The sequence below is a fragment of the Ranitomeya variabilis genome, chromosome 7, assembly GCF_051348905.1.
Source record: "Ranitomeya variabilis isolate aRanVar5 chromosome 7, aRanVar5.hap1, whole genome shotgun sequence".
Lineage (NCBI taxonomy): Eukaryota > Metazoa > Chordata > Amphibia > Anura > Dendrobatidae > Ranitomeya > Ranitomeya variabilis.
Window position 1 is genome coordinate 240259714 of NC_135238.1, and position 18253 is coordinate 240277966.

The 18253-nt window shown below is 44.3% G+C and overlaps 1 protein-coding gene across 1 annotated transcript in view; it reads left to right on the forward strand.

The window, feature by feature from the left end:
• Positions 1–6182, forward strand: part of SLC49A4 (solute carrier family 49 member 4) — a 45310-nt gene extending 39128 nt beyond the window's left edge. The window contains exon 9 of the mRNA XM_077273304.1: positions 5525–6182. Coding sequence (XP_077129419.1) covers positions 5525–5640 — 116 coding nt within the window. The 3' untranslated portion in view covers positions 5641–6182. The remainder of the gene's footprint in view (positions 1–5524) is intronic.
• Positions 6183–18253: the final 12071 nt, after the last annotated feature.

Genomic DNA, 18253 nt, shown 5'->3' on the forward strand with positions numbered 1-18253 from the left:
ATTTACTACTTATAGCGGTGACTTCCTTTTGGTCCACTTACCTCCTGAGATACTGGACCGGGTCACGCTAACCCTCTAGAGCGGCAGTGCGCGGTTCACTCCCTATGGCGCTGCCTTGCTCCGTGCTCGGCTTGTTTCCTACAGTCCCATAGAGGATTGGAGCCGCAATTGGACAAGTGCACTGCCGCTCCATCCCAAGGGAGGCATAGTGTCCGTACTGCTGATCTGTGCAGGTCCCTGCGCTCGGACCCCCACAGACTTACAAAGGATAAGTGATGACTGCTTTACAAAGAGCTAACGCAGCCAGAATAATGCTCGGCTTCCAGCGTTCTCCTGTCCCTTCTGTGTGTAACTGCAAGATTTGCACTTGTAGAACAGATGTCCTTTGATAATAAAGGAGGGAGGCCAGGGAGACATGAGAAGAATTGCATCTTCACCAGAGGGATGCTGGACAGAGCAGAGCCGCGGGGAGGCATCGTCCACATTGGAGGGCTCCCTGCAGATCAGGGGGATATCACTACAGATGGCACGTGGGGTAGTTCTGCATGACGCTGCACATGCATTAATATTGTCCCGTATGGGGGGCACAATGATGAGTTCACTGCTGCCGATCGGTTCTCATTTTAACATCATTTAGACCCACTTCTTCACAGTTGCCACATTCATTGTAAGGTAATTGGTGCTTGTACACAGTTGGAGAAGCCGCTATTTATAGTGTGAACTTGTGCCGTGTTCTTAATAAAATATACACTCCCCTGAGGAACGCTTAGAATGTACGTCGCCCTCCGACCGCCATGTTACATCTTACATATAGAACGAATCACTTTCTCCTGTGTACATACATTACATTACTGATCCTGAGTTACATCCTGTATTATACCCCAGAGCTGCACTCACTATTCTGCTGGTGCAGTCACTGTGTACACACATTACATTACTGATCCTGAGTTACATCCCGTATTATACTCTAGAGCTGCACTCCCTATTCTGCTGGTGCAGTCACTGTGTACATACATTACATTACTGATCCTGAGTTACATCCTGTATTATACTCCAGAGCTGCACTCACTATTCTGCTGGTGCAGTCACTGTGTACATACATTACATTACTGATCCTGAGTTACATCCTGTATTATACTCCAGAGCTGCACTCACTATTCTGCTGGTGTAGTCACTGTGTACATACATTACATTACTGATCCTGAGTTACATCCTCTATTATACTCCAGAGCTGCACTCACTATTCCGCTGGTGCAATCACTGTGTACATACATTACATTACTGATCCTGAGTTACATCCTGTATTATACTCCAGAGCTGCACTCACTATTCTGCTGGTGTAGTCACTGTGTACATACATTACATTACTGATCCTGAGTTACATCCTCTATTATACTCCAGAGCTGCACTCACTATTCCGCTGGTGCAGTCACTGTGTATACATACATTACATTACTGATCCTGAGTTACATCCTGTATTATATCCCAGAGCTGCACTCACTATTCTGCTGGTGCAATCACTGTGTACATACATTACATTACTGATCCTGAGTTACATCCCGTATTATACTCCAGAGCTGCACTCACTATTCTGCTGGTGCAGTCACTGTGTACATACATTACACTACTGATCCTGAGTTACATCCTGTATTATACTCCAGAGCTGCACTCACTATTCTGCTGGTGCAGTCACTGTGTACATACATTACATTACTGATCCTGAGTTACATCCTGTATTATACTCCAGAGCTGCACTCACTATTCTGCTGGTGCAATCACTGTGTACATACATTACATTACTGATCCTGAGTTACATCCTGTATTATACCCCAGAGCTGCACTCACTATTCTGCTGGTGCAGTCACTGTGTACATACATTACATTACTGATCCTGAGTTACATCCCGTATTATACTCCAGAGCTGCACTCACTATTCTGCTGGTGCAGTCACTGTGTACATACACTACATTACTGATCCTGAGTTACGTCCTGTATTATACTCCAGAGCTGCACTCACTATTCTGCTGGTGCAGTCACTGTGTACATACACTACATTACTGATCCTGAGTTACATCCTGTATTATACTCCTAGAGCTGCACTCACTATTCTGCTGGTGCAGTCACTGTGTACATACATTACTGATCCGGAGTTACATCCTGTATTATACTCCTAGAGCTGCACTCACTATTCTGCTGGTGCAGTCACTGTGTACATACATTACTGATCCGGAGTTACATCCTGTATTATACTCCAGAGCTGCACTCACTATTCTGCTGGTGCAATCACTGTGTACATACATTACATTACTGATCCTGAGTTACATCCCGTATTATACTCCAGAGCTGCACTCACTATTCTGCTGGTGCAGTCACTGTGTACATACATTACATTACTGATCCTGAGTTACATCCTGTATTATACCCCAGAGCTGCACTCACTATTCTGCTGGTGCAGTCACTGTGTACATACACTACATTACTGATCCTGAGTTACATCCTGTATTATACTCCTAGAGCTGCACTCACTATTCTGCTGGTGCAGTCACTGTGTACATACATTACTGATCCGGAGTTACATCCTGTATTATACTCCAGAGCTGCACTCACTATTCTGCTGGTGCAGTCACTGTGTACATACATTACGTTACTGATCCTGAGTTACATCCTCTATTATACCCCAGAGCTGCACTCAATATTCTGCTGGTGCAGTCACTGTGTACATACATTACATTACTGATCCCGAGTTACCTCCTGTATTATACCCCAGAGCTGCACTCACTATTCTGCTGGTGCAGTCACTGTGTACATACATTACATTACTGATCCTGAGTTACATCCTGTATTATACCCCAGAGCTGCACTCACTATTCTGCTGGTGCAGTCACTGTGTACATACATTACATTACTGATCCTGAGTTACATCCCGTATTATACTCCAGAGCTGCACTCACTATTCTGCTGGTGCAGTCACTGTGTACATACATTACATTACTGATCCTGAGTTACATCCCGTATTATACTCCAGAGCTGCACTCACTATTCTGCTGGTGCAGTCACTGTGTACAGACATTACATTACTGATCCTGAGTTACATCCTGTATTATATCCCAGAGCTGCACTCACTATTCTGCTGGTGCAATCACTGTGTACATACATTACATTACTGATCCTGAGTTACATCCCGTATTATACTCCAGAGCTGCACTCACTATTCTGCTGGTGCAGTCACTGTGTACATACACTACATTACTGATCCTGAGTTACGTCCTGTATTATACTCCAGAGCTGCACTCACTATTCTGCTGGTGCAGTCACTGTGTACATACACTACATTACTGATCCTGAGTTACATCCTGTATTATACTCCTAGAGCTGCACTCACTATTCTGCTGGTGCAGTCACTGTGTACATACATTACTGATCCGGAGTTACATCCTGTATTATACTCCTAGAGCTGCACTCACTATTCTGCTGGTGCAGTCACTGTGTACATACATTACTGATCCGGAGTTACATCCTGTATTATACTCCAGAGCTGCACTCACTATTCTGCTGGTGCAATCACTGTGTACATACATTACATTACTGATCCTGAGTTACATCCCGTATTATACTCCAGAGCTGCACTCACTATTCTGCTGGTGCAGTCACTGTGTACATACATTACATTACTGATCCTGAGTTACATCCTGTATTATACCCCAGAGCTGCACTCACTATTCTGCTGGTGCAGTCACTGTGTACATACACTACATTACTGATCCTGAGTTACGTCCTGTATTATACTCCAGAGCTGCACTCACTATTCTGCTGGTGCAGTCACTGTGTACATACACTACATTACTGATCCTGAGTTACATCCTGTATTATACTCCTAGAGCTGCACTCCCTATTCTGCTGGTGCAGTCACTGTGTACATACATTACTGATCCGGAGTTACATCCTGTATTATACTCCAGAGCTGCACTCACTATTCTGCTGGTGCAGTCACTGTGTACATACATTACGTTACTGATCCTGAGTTACATCCTCTATTATACCCCAGAGCTGCACTCACTATTCTGCTGGTGCAGTCACTGTGTACATACATTACATTACTGATCCCGAGTTACCTCCTGTATTATACCCCAGAGCTGCACTCACTATTCTGCTGGTGCAGTCACTGTGTACATACATTACATTACTGATCCTGAGTTACATCCTGTATTATACCCCAGAGCTGCACTCACTATTCTGCTGGTGCAGTCACTGTGTACATACATTACATTACTGATCCTGAGTTACATCCCGTATTATACTCCAGAGCTGCACTCACTATTCTGCTGGTGCAGTCACTGTGTACATACATTACATTACTGATCCTGAGTTACATCCCGTATTATACTCCAGAGCTGCACTCACTATTCTGCTGGTGCAGTCACTGTGTACAGACATTACATTACTGATCCTGAGTTACATCCTGTATTATACCCCAGAGCTGCACTCACTATTCTGCTGGTGCAGTCACTGTGTACATACACTACATTACTGATCCTGAGTTACGTCCTGTATTATACTCCAGAGCTGCACTCACTATTCTGCTGGTGCAGTCACTGTGTACATACACTACATTACTGATCCTGAGTTACATCCTGTATTATACTCCTAGAGCTGCACTCACTATTCTGCTGGTGCAGTCACTGTGTACATACATTACTGATCCGGAGTTACATCCAGTATTATACCCCAGAGCTGCACTCACTATTCTGCTGGTGCAGTCACTGTGTACATACATTACTGATCCTGAGTTACATCCAGTATTATACCCCAGAGCTGCACTCACTATTCTGCTGGTGCAGTCACTGTGTACATACATTACATTACTGATCCCGAGTTACCTCCTGTATTATACTCCAGAGCTGTATTCGCTATTCTGCAGGCTTTATAGGACCTGGTGTAAGCTGTTATAGGGAAATGTCTTACCGTATGCTTGCTGATTATTTTGAATTAGAACAGCAGAATAGTGAGTGCAGCTCTGGAATATAACACATGGCCTAACTCCGGATCAGTACAGTATAAGTAATGTATGTAGCCAGTGAGTGCAGCTCTGCAGTATATTACAGGGTGCTTTTCACTAGCTGGTGGTTTATGTGGCTAGGATTAGTACGCTCGCCCGGTTACGTGGTGGTCTGCCATGTGTGGTCTCTCGGTGGCGGGGGCTTTACCTTCCGAGTCGCTCTGCAGTTGTTCCTTCCGTTGTGCTGAATCTTGTGCATTACTGACTGATTGTGACAGCGCCGCTTATTTGAGTGAATGTTTTATAGACTTTTTTTTAATCCTGTCTGGTTTTGGTGACGGTCGCTGTGATGATCTCTTGCTTTTTGTATTCACACAGCGCTGTCCTGGTGGAACTTCTGCCTCCCGGGGTCTTGTCTCCTTGGCCTCATGTTTGTTATCTGCTTCAGGGCGTCCAGTGATAAACTGTCTCAGCAGAAGTACATCATCTGAATGTCGGGATTATTCAATGTTGTTTTTTCATTTCCAGAGTTGTCGTGGCTGAACTGGTGCCTGACGGGATCCAGCTTTCTCAGCCTGCTCTTTATTGTGTGCTTCAGGGAATCCTATGATAGACTCTATCTTGATGTCTTTATATCCGTGTAATGGCCCCAACCGGGCCGCACACTCCGCTCACGGCACAATTGTCTGGTATTGCACAATAGACTGGAGGAAGACGAGCAGCGCGAGGCCAGCGGTCTGATATTAACAACTCAATAAAAGGTCCCGCGTGTGTATTTTACTCCTGATCCTGGAAAGTGAGGAGCATCAATTACCAGGGAAGTCGTCTGCTCTCTCTGCCTTCGGGGTTATTAATGGAGGTGAAGGATTAATGTTCTCCATGAATACGTTGAGTCTAATCAGTTTGTCACATGGAAGCTTCACAATCTGCTGACACCTGACATGATGGGAGATGTGGGCAACGTCTCATGCAAACGGGCACGTCAATGATACTGTATCTTGAATATTACAAGCCGAGGACTTGTCCACGTCTGCATATCCGAGGAACTCTGTCCCCCAAAGCGGTAAGATCTCCAATCAGGTGGCCTTAACATATCAGGATATTGAATACACCATTAAAGCCTTGTGAAACAGAAAATTGTAGTGATGGCCGCAGTTCTCAAGATTAGATTAAATGCTCAGTTTTTACACTTTTTTTCTTTCTCCTTACGTAAAGCAGAGATATTGAAAATGTTGAGAAATTCATGCAGGGCGTTGAAATTACAAGGATTTAGCTTTATGTGCCACCTACAATGTTACTATATATATATATATATATATATATATATATATATATATATATATATATAATCCTCTATATAAAAGCTGCTGATCTCCTGGATCTGCCTCTTTTTTGTTTTGCTGTTGTGCGTCTCCATTGCTGAGATGTTCTCTTCTTCCCTGTATGTAAATCTGGCCTTTTTAGCCATGAGGGTGTGGTCCTCCAGAAGATACCAGCAGAAAATAGTAGAGGCCACACCCCCCTGGCTGACAAACTAGATTTGCATACAGCAAAGGGAAGGCCATATCTCAAGAATGGAGAGACGCAGGGAGAATTAGGACAGCAGCCCTTACACCAGGTAAAATTCACATTTCTGGCAATCGCCAGGTGCTCTATAAGATGTCACTGTTGTCCTTTTGTTACCGGAATGTGCTTCTGTTTGTTGAGTTTAATTTAAGTTTATCTTTTGCAAGAATCAGTTTTTCTGTTGTCGCAGTCACTGTAGAAAGGGAATAGATGATGGTTTTCTAACACTATGATCGGCAGGATTGTGTCCAATAGTTGTAGTGGAGAGGGAAGATGAGAGCTGTCAGCGAGCACGCTCAGTGAGGTCTCACCACTTTATCACTAGTGACAGCAGCGTTGTCGGTGCAGCACCTTTTCCATCCATGATGTCCCTTTAGAGCAGGGGTCTCAAACTGCATTCCTCGAGCCTCAAACCATGCGTGTTTTCAAGATTTCCTTAGCATTGCACAAGGTGCTGGAATTATTCTGTGCAGGTGATTAAATTATCACCCGTGCAATACAAGGAAATCCTGAAAACATGACCTGTTTGCAGACCTCTGCTTTAGGCCGGGATCACACGCAGCGAGATATGGCCGAGTCTCGCAGGTTAAAACCAAGCTCTGGCGCCGGCACTCCGGCGCGGAGCGTGCAGCCGCACAGCAATACATGGAGCTGCACGCTCCGGAGTGCCAGCGCCACAGCTTGGTTTTAGCCTGCGAGACTCGTCCGTATCTCGCGTATGTGTAATCCCGGCCTTAGAGGGAGGATATGAGTGCTCACTTCTTACCCATCAGGTGTCGCCTTGTGTTATTGCTCTGCGAGATCATTATCTAGGAATGTCACCGTATGACGACCGGCTGGGATCAGTTCAGGAGGACATTGTACATTGAAGCTCTTGCCATTCTTTGTCTGGATGCAGTTATAGTTTTATATATTCTAGGATGTCTGCAAACTCTCGAACCTGATCTGTTCACAGAAACCTTCAATATTTCTCAGTCGCCATCGGGAGTTTACTTGTAAGTCCAAAATGCTGGTGCCGGAATTTACATTGTGTTCCACAAAGTGTAGCCACGTCATGTCATTGGCCTCTACCAACAGCACGTGAAATAGCCCTGGGCGTACACCAGTGTCTCACTCCTCGGCCCACCAGTGTCTCACTCCTCGGCCCACCAGTGTCTCACTCCTCGGCCCACCAGTGTCTTACTCCTCGGCCCACCAGTGTCTCACTCCTCGGCCCACCAGTGTCTCACTCCTCGGCCCACCAGTGTCTGGAAATGTTCCATCTATGCGTCATCTGAAGTTTCACCCAATGTGGCCCTGAGCCATTGATCCCAGCTCTGGTGCAAAAGGCAATATGGTGCATGTGGTCCGATATCTAGGCTAATTTGGCCCCAAACAGTGCGGACTCTATGGGCTAATTTACATATGGTAATTTTATGTCCTGGGACTGGCACTTGTCTGAGTGGGTTTGTCAGAATTCCTGTATTCACTGCAAAAACCACATTTAGGTTTGTGAAAACACGTTTAATCACAAAGTTGTGTGAATTCACCCCGGATCAGGTGCACACACTTAATGTAATGGATTAGGCCCAATGTTCAGTGCACATAATGGTGAAACCTCTTAATTTCTATTGCATATGAATGTTACTTTAAAATCCATGAAAAATACAAACTGTGAACATGGCCGAACTCCTGAGGTTCCGTCTATATGACAGTAGTGAGATACTCTTCAATCTCCTAGAGAACGTCCCATGAAGGCTTCACGCTCCGTGGCTCCTAGAAGGGTTGGCCAGATGACTACTAGTGATGAGCGAATATACTCGGTACTCGAGATTTCCTGAGCACGCTCGAGGGTCCTCCGAGTATTTGTAAGTGCCCAGAGATTTAGTTTTTATCACGCAGCTGAATGATTTACAGCTATTAGCCAGGGTGAGTACATGTGGGGGTTGCCTGGTTGCTAGAGAATCCCCACATGTAATCAAGCTGGCTAACAGATGTAAATCATTCAGCTGCGGCAAAGAACACTAAATCTGCGAGTACTTACCAATACTCGGAGGTCACCCGAGCGTGCTCGTACCGAGTGTATTCGCTCATCACTAATGACTACAGGTAATCTCATCTGGGAAATTCTTGATGGGAACTTCACTCTTAGGAAGATAATTTGTCTTTGAAGGTTCCCTGTTCCCTGCTCTGGGCATTTCCCCATGGCCTCCGCTGTTCAGGATTAGGTGGAGCGGCGACTTTGTGGCATTACTTTTGTCTTGTACCTTACTCTATGCTGCTAATATCCCGGAAGCTGGGAATATGAAGAGGTTCCCATTATTTTAAAGATCTTGTTCTCTAATCTTTGTATATAATGTGACCTGGAATAAAGTTGTTTAATGTCTGTCATGAGTTATTAACCTGCTCACTGCAAGTACTGTCAGGTAATGCCTTTTTATAAAGATTTTTCATTGTAATGTGAAATAAAAGTTTTAAATACTTTTTTCTGAATATTTTCTTGTCTTTGACACTAGTGATTTATTTTTAGTCTTCTAAACAGAGTTACTAGGGACAGGACCCCTGAAAACATGGGAAGCAGGCGCTGGTCATGGTAAGGTATACTTGCCACCATACTAATGAGGTTTAAACATTGTCAGCGATATAGTAGAAAGTGATGTTTAATAAGAATATGGTATTGCTTAAATATTAGTGATTTAGTTTCCTGAGCACAAGGCCAGACTCATGTAATGCACCCCTTATGTGTTATGGGTAGGGGGGATACTTGCCACTATACTAACGAGGATTAAACAATTCCAACAACCTGGTGTTGGACACTTCTTCCAGTTTTCTTACCTATTCACCAGGTTTTTGTTTTCATGTAGCAAACCAGCATAGCCTATTAATGGAGAATTGTGATCAGCTATGACATACCTAGTGCCATGGTGAAGGTCTCTGTGCAGTGGAAACTACCGGGACCGTGAACATGAAGCCACTAAAGATCATGAATGAAAGAAACTCTAGTATTGCTTGAGTCATACAGACCACCTTTGTCTCCTAAGTAGGAGTCATAGTCTATATGATCACAGGCCACTTAAAGGGAACCTGTCAGGTCCCTCGTGCCCCAGAACTACCAGCAGTTGTCTGCATATGTAGAGAATGCCTAACAGTCTGTTGTATTGCATACTATTTCTAAAGTCTTTGTGATCTGTAAATGAGGGGGCGTTAGTGTCTCCAGACTAGTCGGCCCTATAAGGATCTTCTCGCACCTGTGGGTGTGAGAATGTGACGTCGTAAGCGCATGGCTTCTTCCCACGCTCATCATTGATCCTCTGAAGCCGGGTGTATGTGTCCTGGCTTCAGAGAGGTGCACTGTACATTATCGGAAGCGCAGAGACTTATTTACCGAGTGGTTACCAAAGTGTAAAAGATCACATGTGGGATGCCACAACTTGGGAGTTCGGTCCTTGCTTTTGGTAGAACGTTAAGCCCTTTAGTGGGTGTTAGCGACACTCGTCATAACTTTTGATGTTATATTTAGAACCATAGTCTGGCCACTGCTGTCATAAAGCCACAGACTGTATTAAGTATTACAGTGTTATGGTCTGAGACTTCACACTAAGATTAATTATGTGGACTGGGGGTTCAATATCTCTAGAGGTTTTCCAACCTTTTACCAAGTTGGTCTCATTTGTAAAACAAACTTAACTGTAGAATGGATGGCTGTCATTGTGTTGACCAGCTATGACCTAGTGACACAGTAAAGTTATTGGTGATTATTTTCATTTGCCAAGCTGCTGTTCCAGCGAGTAATTACACCGAGAGGATACTGGATGGACAGTGCTCATCCCTACAGACAAGCAGACGCTGGTCTTGTGTGTTCGGGGTGGGGGCTTGTGTGTTCGGGGTGGGGGCATGTATCACTGTGCTAACAAGCATTAAATAGCGTTATAGACTAAACTATGAATTTCATCAACATGGTGCTGGACATTTCTGCCAGTTTTCTACCTTTCACCAGGGTGGTCTCGCCCACATGGAAAACCTAAACTTCAGAATGAATAATTGTCATTGTGTCAACTAGTTCTGCCATAGTGAAGGTCTCTGGGACGGAGACTGCGGACTGGGACCACCCATGCAGGTGAGAGTAGTAAGAGATGTGTTATGGTGGAGTTTGGAGCAGTGAACTACTAAGAAGAATCTGTCGGAGCCATGGTGTCTATGAAGACAGTGCAAGGTCAGTAGTAAAGTACATACCTATTAAGTTCCATTATTAAATTGTTGGAACAGGTGTTTTTTTTTTGTTTTAAATAACATACCGTAGATGTCTTTTCTATTAAGTTGAGGTTTATCATCATGTTTTATTTCCACCAATAAAGTGAATTGTGGAAAAGGTAGGAATGTTTCTAAGTGAATCTTTATAGAAGCTTCGCCCTTTTTGTAAGTTGGGAGGGATATCCACATATTGGTGGGGCCATCAAATAGGTTCAGTAACATAATTTTACAGTGCAAATCTGGGAAATGTATTAAATGACCAAATCCCATTAAGTTTGCCATCTTGATCAGTTTGCCGCAATGAAAGACTTGATTGAAATCTCATGAGCTTCATGTCAGTTGTGGCTCAGAGCGGGCAAAGGCGCTGCTAACCGATACTGATTGGTCATTGTGTCAGGTTGTCGCTGGGATTATTGCTGTGTGAACTCAATGTTTCATTCACCACTATTGCACAACCCTTTTGTAACTGCTATTGTGCCCAGATAGAATTTTATAAAATTACATCCCTCTCGAGCGCGCTGCTCCAGTGATGTCGGTGCTGTAATTCCCACTGATCATGTGACATAAACCACTACAGCTTTCCAGTATTCCATTAGAGCAGTAGTTTGTGCGCCGCTGGCCGGGAGGTATGTATATTTTTTATTTTATGTGAGGCACACTGGCCGTTAAAGTGTTGTCCAGTAGTGGACAATCCCTTTACTAGAAAGTTATAACCATTTGTTCAACTCCAAAATTTACCAAAGATTAGTATTTTCTGTTAACATTGGGGTCTCTTAGTGGGACAGGTTAAGTATTTTCCTCGTACATGCATATAACCGATGAAAAACATGGAATTAAATTTCACTTAAATGGAACCTGTCATGGCAGTTTTAGCAAATAAACTGTCCCCAATGTTAGTCATGCAATGTGCATCACTAAGGCTGGTTTCATATGTCCTGATATTTCCGGTACCAGAAAAAAAACTACCGGAGATATCCGTGTCCGCGGGTGTAATACTTGTGCCGCATCAGTATACACGTACTGGCACTTGGGAAGCAGAGGTACAGTTAGCACTGTTCCCTGCCGCCGGGTCCTGAAGACTTATCTCGTCATTCTCCCCTGTTCTGCCTGCGATCAGCACAAGCAGGGGAGAATGTTGAATTGATATTTAGAGATGAGTGAATTTGATCAGGTCAGGGCTTACTCGGCAAGCTATAGCGCTTACCGAATAGGCTGCAGAGCGAACCTGGGTCACTCCGGCTGATCAGCTGTTCGGCTCCGCAGCTACATGTGTCGTGGCTGTGGGACAGTCACGACATGAATGTAGAGCCTGGTGGGCTCTCCACGCATGTGTTGTGACTGTCACACAGCTGCAACACATGCAGCTGCAGAGCCAAATAGCTGATCAGCCGGAGCAATCCAGGAAGCCAGGTTCCCTCTGCAACTTATTCAGTAAGCACTATAACTTGCTGAATAATCCCTGACCCAATGAAATTCGCTCATCTCCAACTGATAACAGTGAGAGTAGTCGGCGGTTGATGGGACTACTAACTCCTATCAGCCTACCCCTGCTGCCACTAAAAACGGTGAGTCAGGCGGCTGATGAGTATTCATCATCCGCTGCCTGTGCTATAATTAACTAAACCGGTGTGGGTTCCCCTATATTTTTGATAATGACCAGGCAAAACTGACATCTGTGGGCTACAACCCTCTGCTTTAGCAAGACTGGTTATCAAGAATAGAGTGGTTTCTACGCTGTTATTTTAAATAGCCAAAACAAAAGTGGTTTGGTTTCTTCAGTTTTGACAACCAGCCTTGCTAAAGCAGATAGCTGAGGACTGGTATTCTCAGGCTAAGTGGCCATGGATTTTACACACCCCACCCCCCTTCCCCAGCCTAAAAATAGCAGCCCACAGCCTCAAAGAAAGGGCCCATCTATTATTCAGGCACTTTGCCCGGCTCTTCCCACTTGCCCTGTGGCAGTGGCAAGTGGGATAGTATTTGTTAGGTTGGTGTCACCTTTGTATTTTCTGGTGACATCAAGCCCATGGATTAGTAATGAAAAGATGTCTATAAGACGATTCCTATCCATTACTAATCCTATAGTTGTATGGTAAAGACACTGCCAGAATATAGTCTTTTGTAATAAAAGAAAACACCGTTTTCTATTTTTATTTAAAAATAAGTTATACTCCCCAAACACCTATTTCACCGAAGCCCTCGTTCTCCTGTAATACAACAAAAATAAAAAAACAACAATACCCCTCACCTGTCCGTTCTGTCCCACACCTTTATCCATGTCTGGGGGATTAATATTTTTCAACCTGGACGGTGCCAAGATGCGACAGTCCAGGCTGAGAGCCACTGAGGAATGAGCTGCGGCGGTGTAGCATCATTGACCAGCGGTGACATCGTTGAGTTCACCACAGATCAAAGATCATAGCCCAGGCAGCTTATGAATGCTCCCATCTGCTGCTGCCTGCTCTCACTGTTAGCGGCAGCAGGTGTAGGCTGATGCGAGTAGTAGTCCCATCAGCCACTGCCTGCTCTCGCTGTTATTGAATGTAACTTGCCATTTTCTGCTGCTACTGCAGGCAGAGCAGGGGAAAATACGAGTGGTCTTCAGCACCTGGTGCTGGGGAACAGCGCTAACTGAACTGCTTCCCAGGCGGCGGTACGTATCGCACTGACACACTCGTCATCACTGTGCAGCACGTTTTGCAGCTTATGCTGCTGTTAAAAACAACAACAAAAAAAAAGGATATGTCGATATGTCACCGCATCACTAACACATTGGGGACAGGTTAGTTCTTAAAAATTATGTGCTGGTTCCCTTTAACATTTTCATAAAAATTATTAAGTGGTGTGAAGTAATGCAGTATTGCCCATTAATGATTGATGGCGGCACTGAGCAGCCCCTTATCTGACTCACAGCATTGCTTTACTCTTTACCTGTAGATGGGAGAAGCCATTTGGTCACATTCTCTACTGCAATTCAGCCCAAAATGGGAATTTGATGGTACTGAGCCATGACTTCAAGGAGAACTTAATAGGCCAGAAAGCTTTTTAATTTAAAGTTGTAGATGTAATTTGATTTGCTTCTCTGAATTCTGAATGCATATTAAAAAGGAACTGCAGAATGTATGTGATGGATGACGCAAAGGATTTGGAGGGGGGTAAATTATTAACCCTTATCTTGCATGCAGGATGTTGCTGATAGAATAGATTCACTGACTTGTCTTGACATGCTAAATACTAGTGGCCCAAGTCATTAGGTTATATTCTTAAATTAACATTTTTAATGTCTGCTGAAATTAAAGTTGCTGTAGGCACTTTTTTTTTTTTTATCAACAGTAAAAAAAAAAAAAAAAGTTAGAATTTATTAGAAAAGTTTGAGCCTTAAGACATGTTCTGTAGCAAGGAATCAAAATGAACAAGGCCTGCACCCACAACCAATACAGGAACGGTGCATAGGTAAAGTGCCAATGACAATTGAAAATCATACGAGAAAAGAGCACCATAAATACCAATAATGATAAAAATGCAAAAGTTTATTAGAAATAAGGAAAAATAAAAACAAAAAGATACAACAAAGTATAGCAGGGATGTGACAAGGTAAGCCAAAAGTAGATGGCACCACAGGCGAGAACAGATCCATTCAGGTATGTATTAAGAGTGCAATATGCATGCTCAAGAATAATTTACCAATGATTGTGCAAAAAAGCATAAACAGCAAATAAGATACAAAGGGGCTGTATACCACCCATGCAAATTGAGCAAGAAAGCAATTAAGTGACTGAGTGCTGAGAGTAATTTACTTGAAAGGACTCTGGAGCTCTGAGGTGCCACCGTCCCCTACGCGCGTTTCGGCGCTTAAGCCTTCCGGTTCTGTAGCAACTTGAAAAAGTTTTGTTCCTTTTTTGTAATGAATGTGGGCAAATATACTGATTAAAAAGAAATATCTTTACCAAAAAAGTGCATAGATTTATAGGGAGAATGTTCCAAACTTATTGTTGACGTGTATAAACTAAAAAGTATAAAGTTCGCGTAAGGGAAAAGTGTCTAACTTCTGTCTCACAGCAGCATGAATGTGATAAATTTGTACAGTGGGGAAATAAGTATTTGATCCCTTGCTGATTTTGGAAGTTTGCCCACTGACAAAGACATGAACAGTCTATAATTTTAAGGGTAGGTTAATGTTAACATTGAGAGAATATCAGAAATAAAATCCAGAAAATCACATTGTGTAAATTTTATATAAATTTATTTGCATTTTGCAGTGAGAAATAATTATTTGATCCCCTACCAACCATTATGAGTTCTGGCTCCTACAGACCAGGTAGACGCTCCTAATCAACTCATTACCTGCATTAAAGACAGCTGTCTTACATAGTCACCTTTATAAGACTCCTGTCCACAGACTCAGTCAGACTCTAACCTCTAAAAATTGCTGCAAGGTATGAATAAAAAGTGTTAAAATGCAAACAATTTTACAAAAAAAACTTCGTACAAATGAGAAATCTAAAAATATTTGGTATGATTGTTCTTTACTTTCATCAGTTATTGTAGCTATACTTGCACAGTCACTGACTTTGTAAGAGCTAATGGTCATTTTTATGTAGGTTAAAGCAGTAAAATTTAGAAACAGCCAAACTTACAAACGAGGTTGTGGATTAAGGCCCCGTCACACATAGCGATTTACCAACGATCACGACCAGCGATACGACCTGGCCGTGATCGTTGGTAAGTCGCTGTGTGGTCGCTGGGGAGCTGTCACACAGACTGCTCTCTCCAGCGACCAACGATCAGGGGAACGACTTCGGCATCGTTGAAACTGTCTTCAACGATGCCGAAGTCCCCCTGCAGCACCCGGGTAACCAGGGTAAACATCGGGTTACTAAGCGCAGGGCCGCGCTTAGTAACCCGATGTTTACCCTGGTTACCAAAAAAAACCAAACACTACATACTCACCATCTGATGTCCGTCAGGTCCCTTGCCGTCTGCTTCCTGCTCTGACTGAGCCGCCGTACAGTGAGAGCAGAGCGCAGCGGTGACGTCACTGCTGTGCTGTGCTCTCACTGTACGGCGGCACTCAGTCAGAGCAGGAAGCAGACGGCAAGGGACCTGACGGACATCAGATGGTGAGTATGTACTGCTTGTTTTTTTTTTTACATTTACGCTGGTAACCAGGGTAAACATCGGGTTACTAAGCGCGGCCCTGGTTACCAGTGAAGACATCACTGGATCGGTGTCACACACACCGATTCAGCGATGTCAGCGGGACCTCAACGACCAAAAAAAGGTCCAGGCCATTCCGACACGACCAGCGATCTCGCAGCAGGGGCCTGATCGCTGGTACGTGTCACACATAGCGAGATCGCTACTGAGGTCGCTGTTGCGTCACAAAACTTGTGACTCAGCAGCGATCTCGCTAGCGATCTCGCTATGTGTGACGGGGCCTTTAGTTTCATGTTACAGGACATACACAAGACACAAGGTCTTTGTACTACATCAGCACTGTCTTTCCCAGGCAAAGATTTCAAGGGAGACTAATGTTTCAAGATGTGCTGGTCCAGCTTTTTTTTTTATCCCCTTCACGAAATGCGCAGTACATGTATGGCACATGTCAGGTCTCCCCCTTTTGATGTGGGCTTTGGTGCTGAGCCCAAATCTTTTCCAGCACGTCAGATGATTTGAACAGCTGACATGTGCCCCTAAGGGTATGTGTCCACGTTCAGGATGGCCGGCGGTTTGGACGGAGCAGCAAACCCGCTCCGCCCTAAGCCCTGCCCCCTTCTGTGACGCGATGATGCCGGATGTGTTCATTGCACACATCTGGCATCATCGCACCCCACACATAGGGCCCTGTGATATACCTTGCGGCGTCGCCGCAAGGTACACGGACATGCTGCGATCTTAAAAGACGCGCAGCATGTCTGGAATCGCAGGGCCGCCGGGTGCGTGTTACCACGCATAGTGGAGACAGGATTTGATAAAATCCTCTCCACTATGCTGTAACATCTGGACGCTGCGTGTTTGACGCTGCGGCTCTGCGCAGCGTCAAACGCAGCATTTCCTGAACGTGGACACATCCCCTAACAGCTGCGGCTGGATTCACAATTCACCTGCGGCTGTTAACCTTTTAAATTCCGCTGTCAGTCTGACAATGGCATTTAACAATTGCATCGGAAGCGTGTCACTAATCTTGTCCATCTATGCCCGTGTCGCATGACCGTGGGTTGCTGACGGTTTGGCATAACAGCCTGGGGTTTGCAGCAGACCCCTGTGGTTGTTATTGCCATGAGTGCCACCCAGCAGTCAACGTTCATATCAAGTGTGCATTTGTTACACAGAGCAGGCTGAAGCGTGATAGGTTAGAATAGATGTATACACACAGAATACATAGATGTAAGTGACATACAATTAGTACAGTGTAGCTTACTGTACATGTATTTAGGATTATTTTTCTGAAAAAAGCTGGGGCTCCTGTGTAATTTTCTTAATGAGCAGAGGGAAAGCAGACGGCTGGGGTAGATATTTATAACCTGGGAAAGGGAGTAATACCCATGGAGCTTCCCAGGCTATTACTATTGGCTCACAACTGTATACTTAGCCTTTACTATTAAAATAGGGGTCCCTAAAAAAAGACATAGGGTCACCTTATAATTAATAACCAGCAAAGGCTATGCAGACAGCTGCGGGCTGATATTAATAGCCTAGGCCATTGATACTGCTCCCCAGGCTAAAAACATCAGCATTCAGCCACCCCTGAAAAGGTGCAGTTCTGGCACTTAGCCTCGCTCTTCCCACTTGCCCTGTAGTGGTGGCAAGTGGGGTGATAGGGGGATTTAATGTCACCTTTGTATTGTCAGGTGACAAGCCCCAAGGTTAGTAATGGAGATACGTCAATAAGACATCCCCATACTTATGACCTCGCCCATTCCAGAGACTCCATCATTTTCTGAAAAAGTTTAAAGAAAACAAAGCCATATTCGTGATAATCCTGATATCATCAAATAGATGATAATCTATTTGTCACAGGACGGGTCTAGCTCGGCTACATCTAGATGGCAGTCTGCATTGTTGCATGGTGCGACCATAGAGCCTGCCATCCAGGAGAGACACTGAGCAGCGTCTGCTTCCACTGCACAGTGTCTCCCTGTGAACTGTTACCTATCTGATGGCACCGCGAGCGTGAGAAAGTTCTGCTCACGATGCCGTCAGACAGGCCCTAGACGTTCACAGCCAATTAACTCACTTCACCTTTCTGACATCAACGCGAGCGCTGTGGGAAAAATCCTAAGACATTCCTGAACGACGTCTGTTATATCACACACACACACACACGCTCAAACTCCATCTTGGATAGGAGAAAAGAATATATGTAGAATAACCACAATAATGTCGGGATAGATAAATTAGTCCTGCTCTCACAGCAGCAGCCATTGAGATGAGCTACTGGTTAGTGAAGTTTGGCCAGAA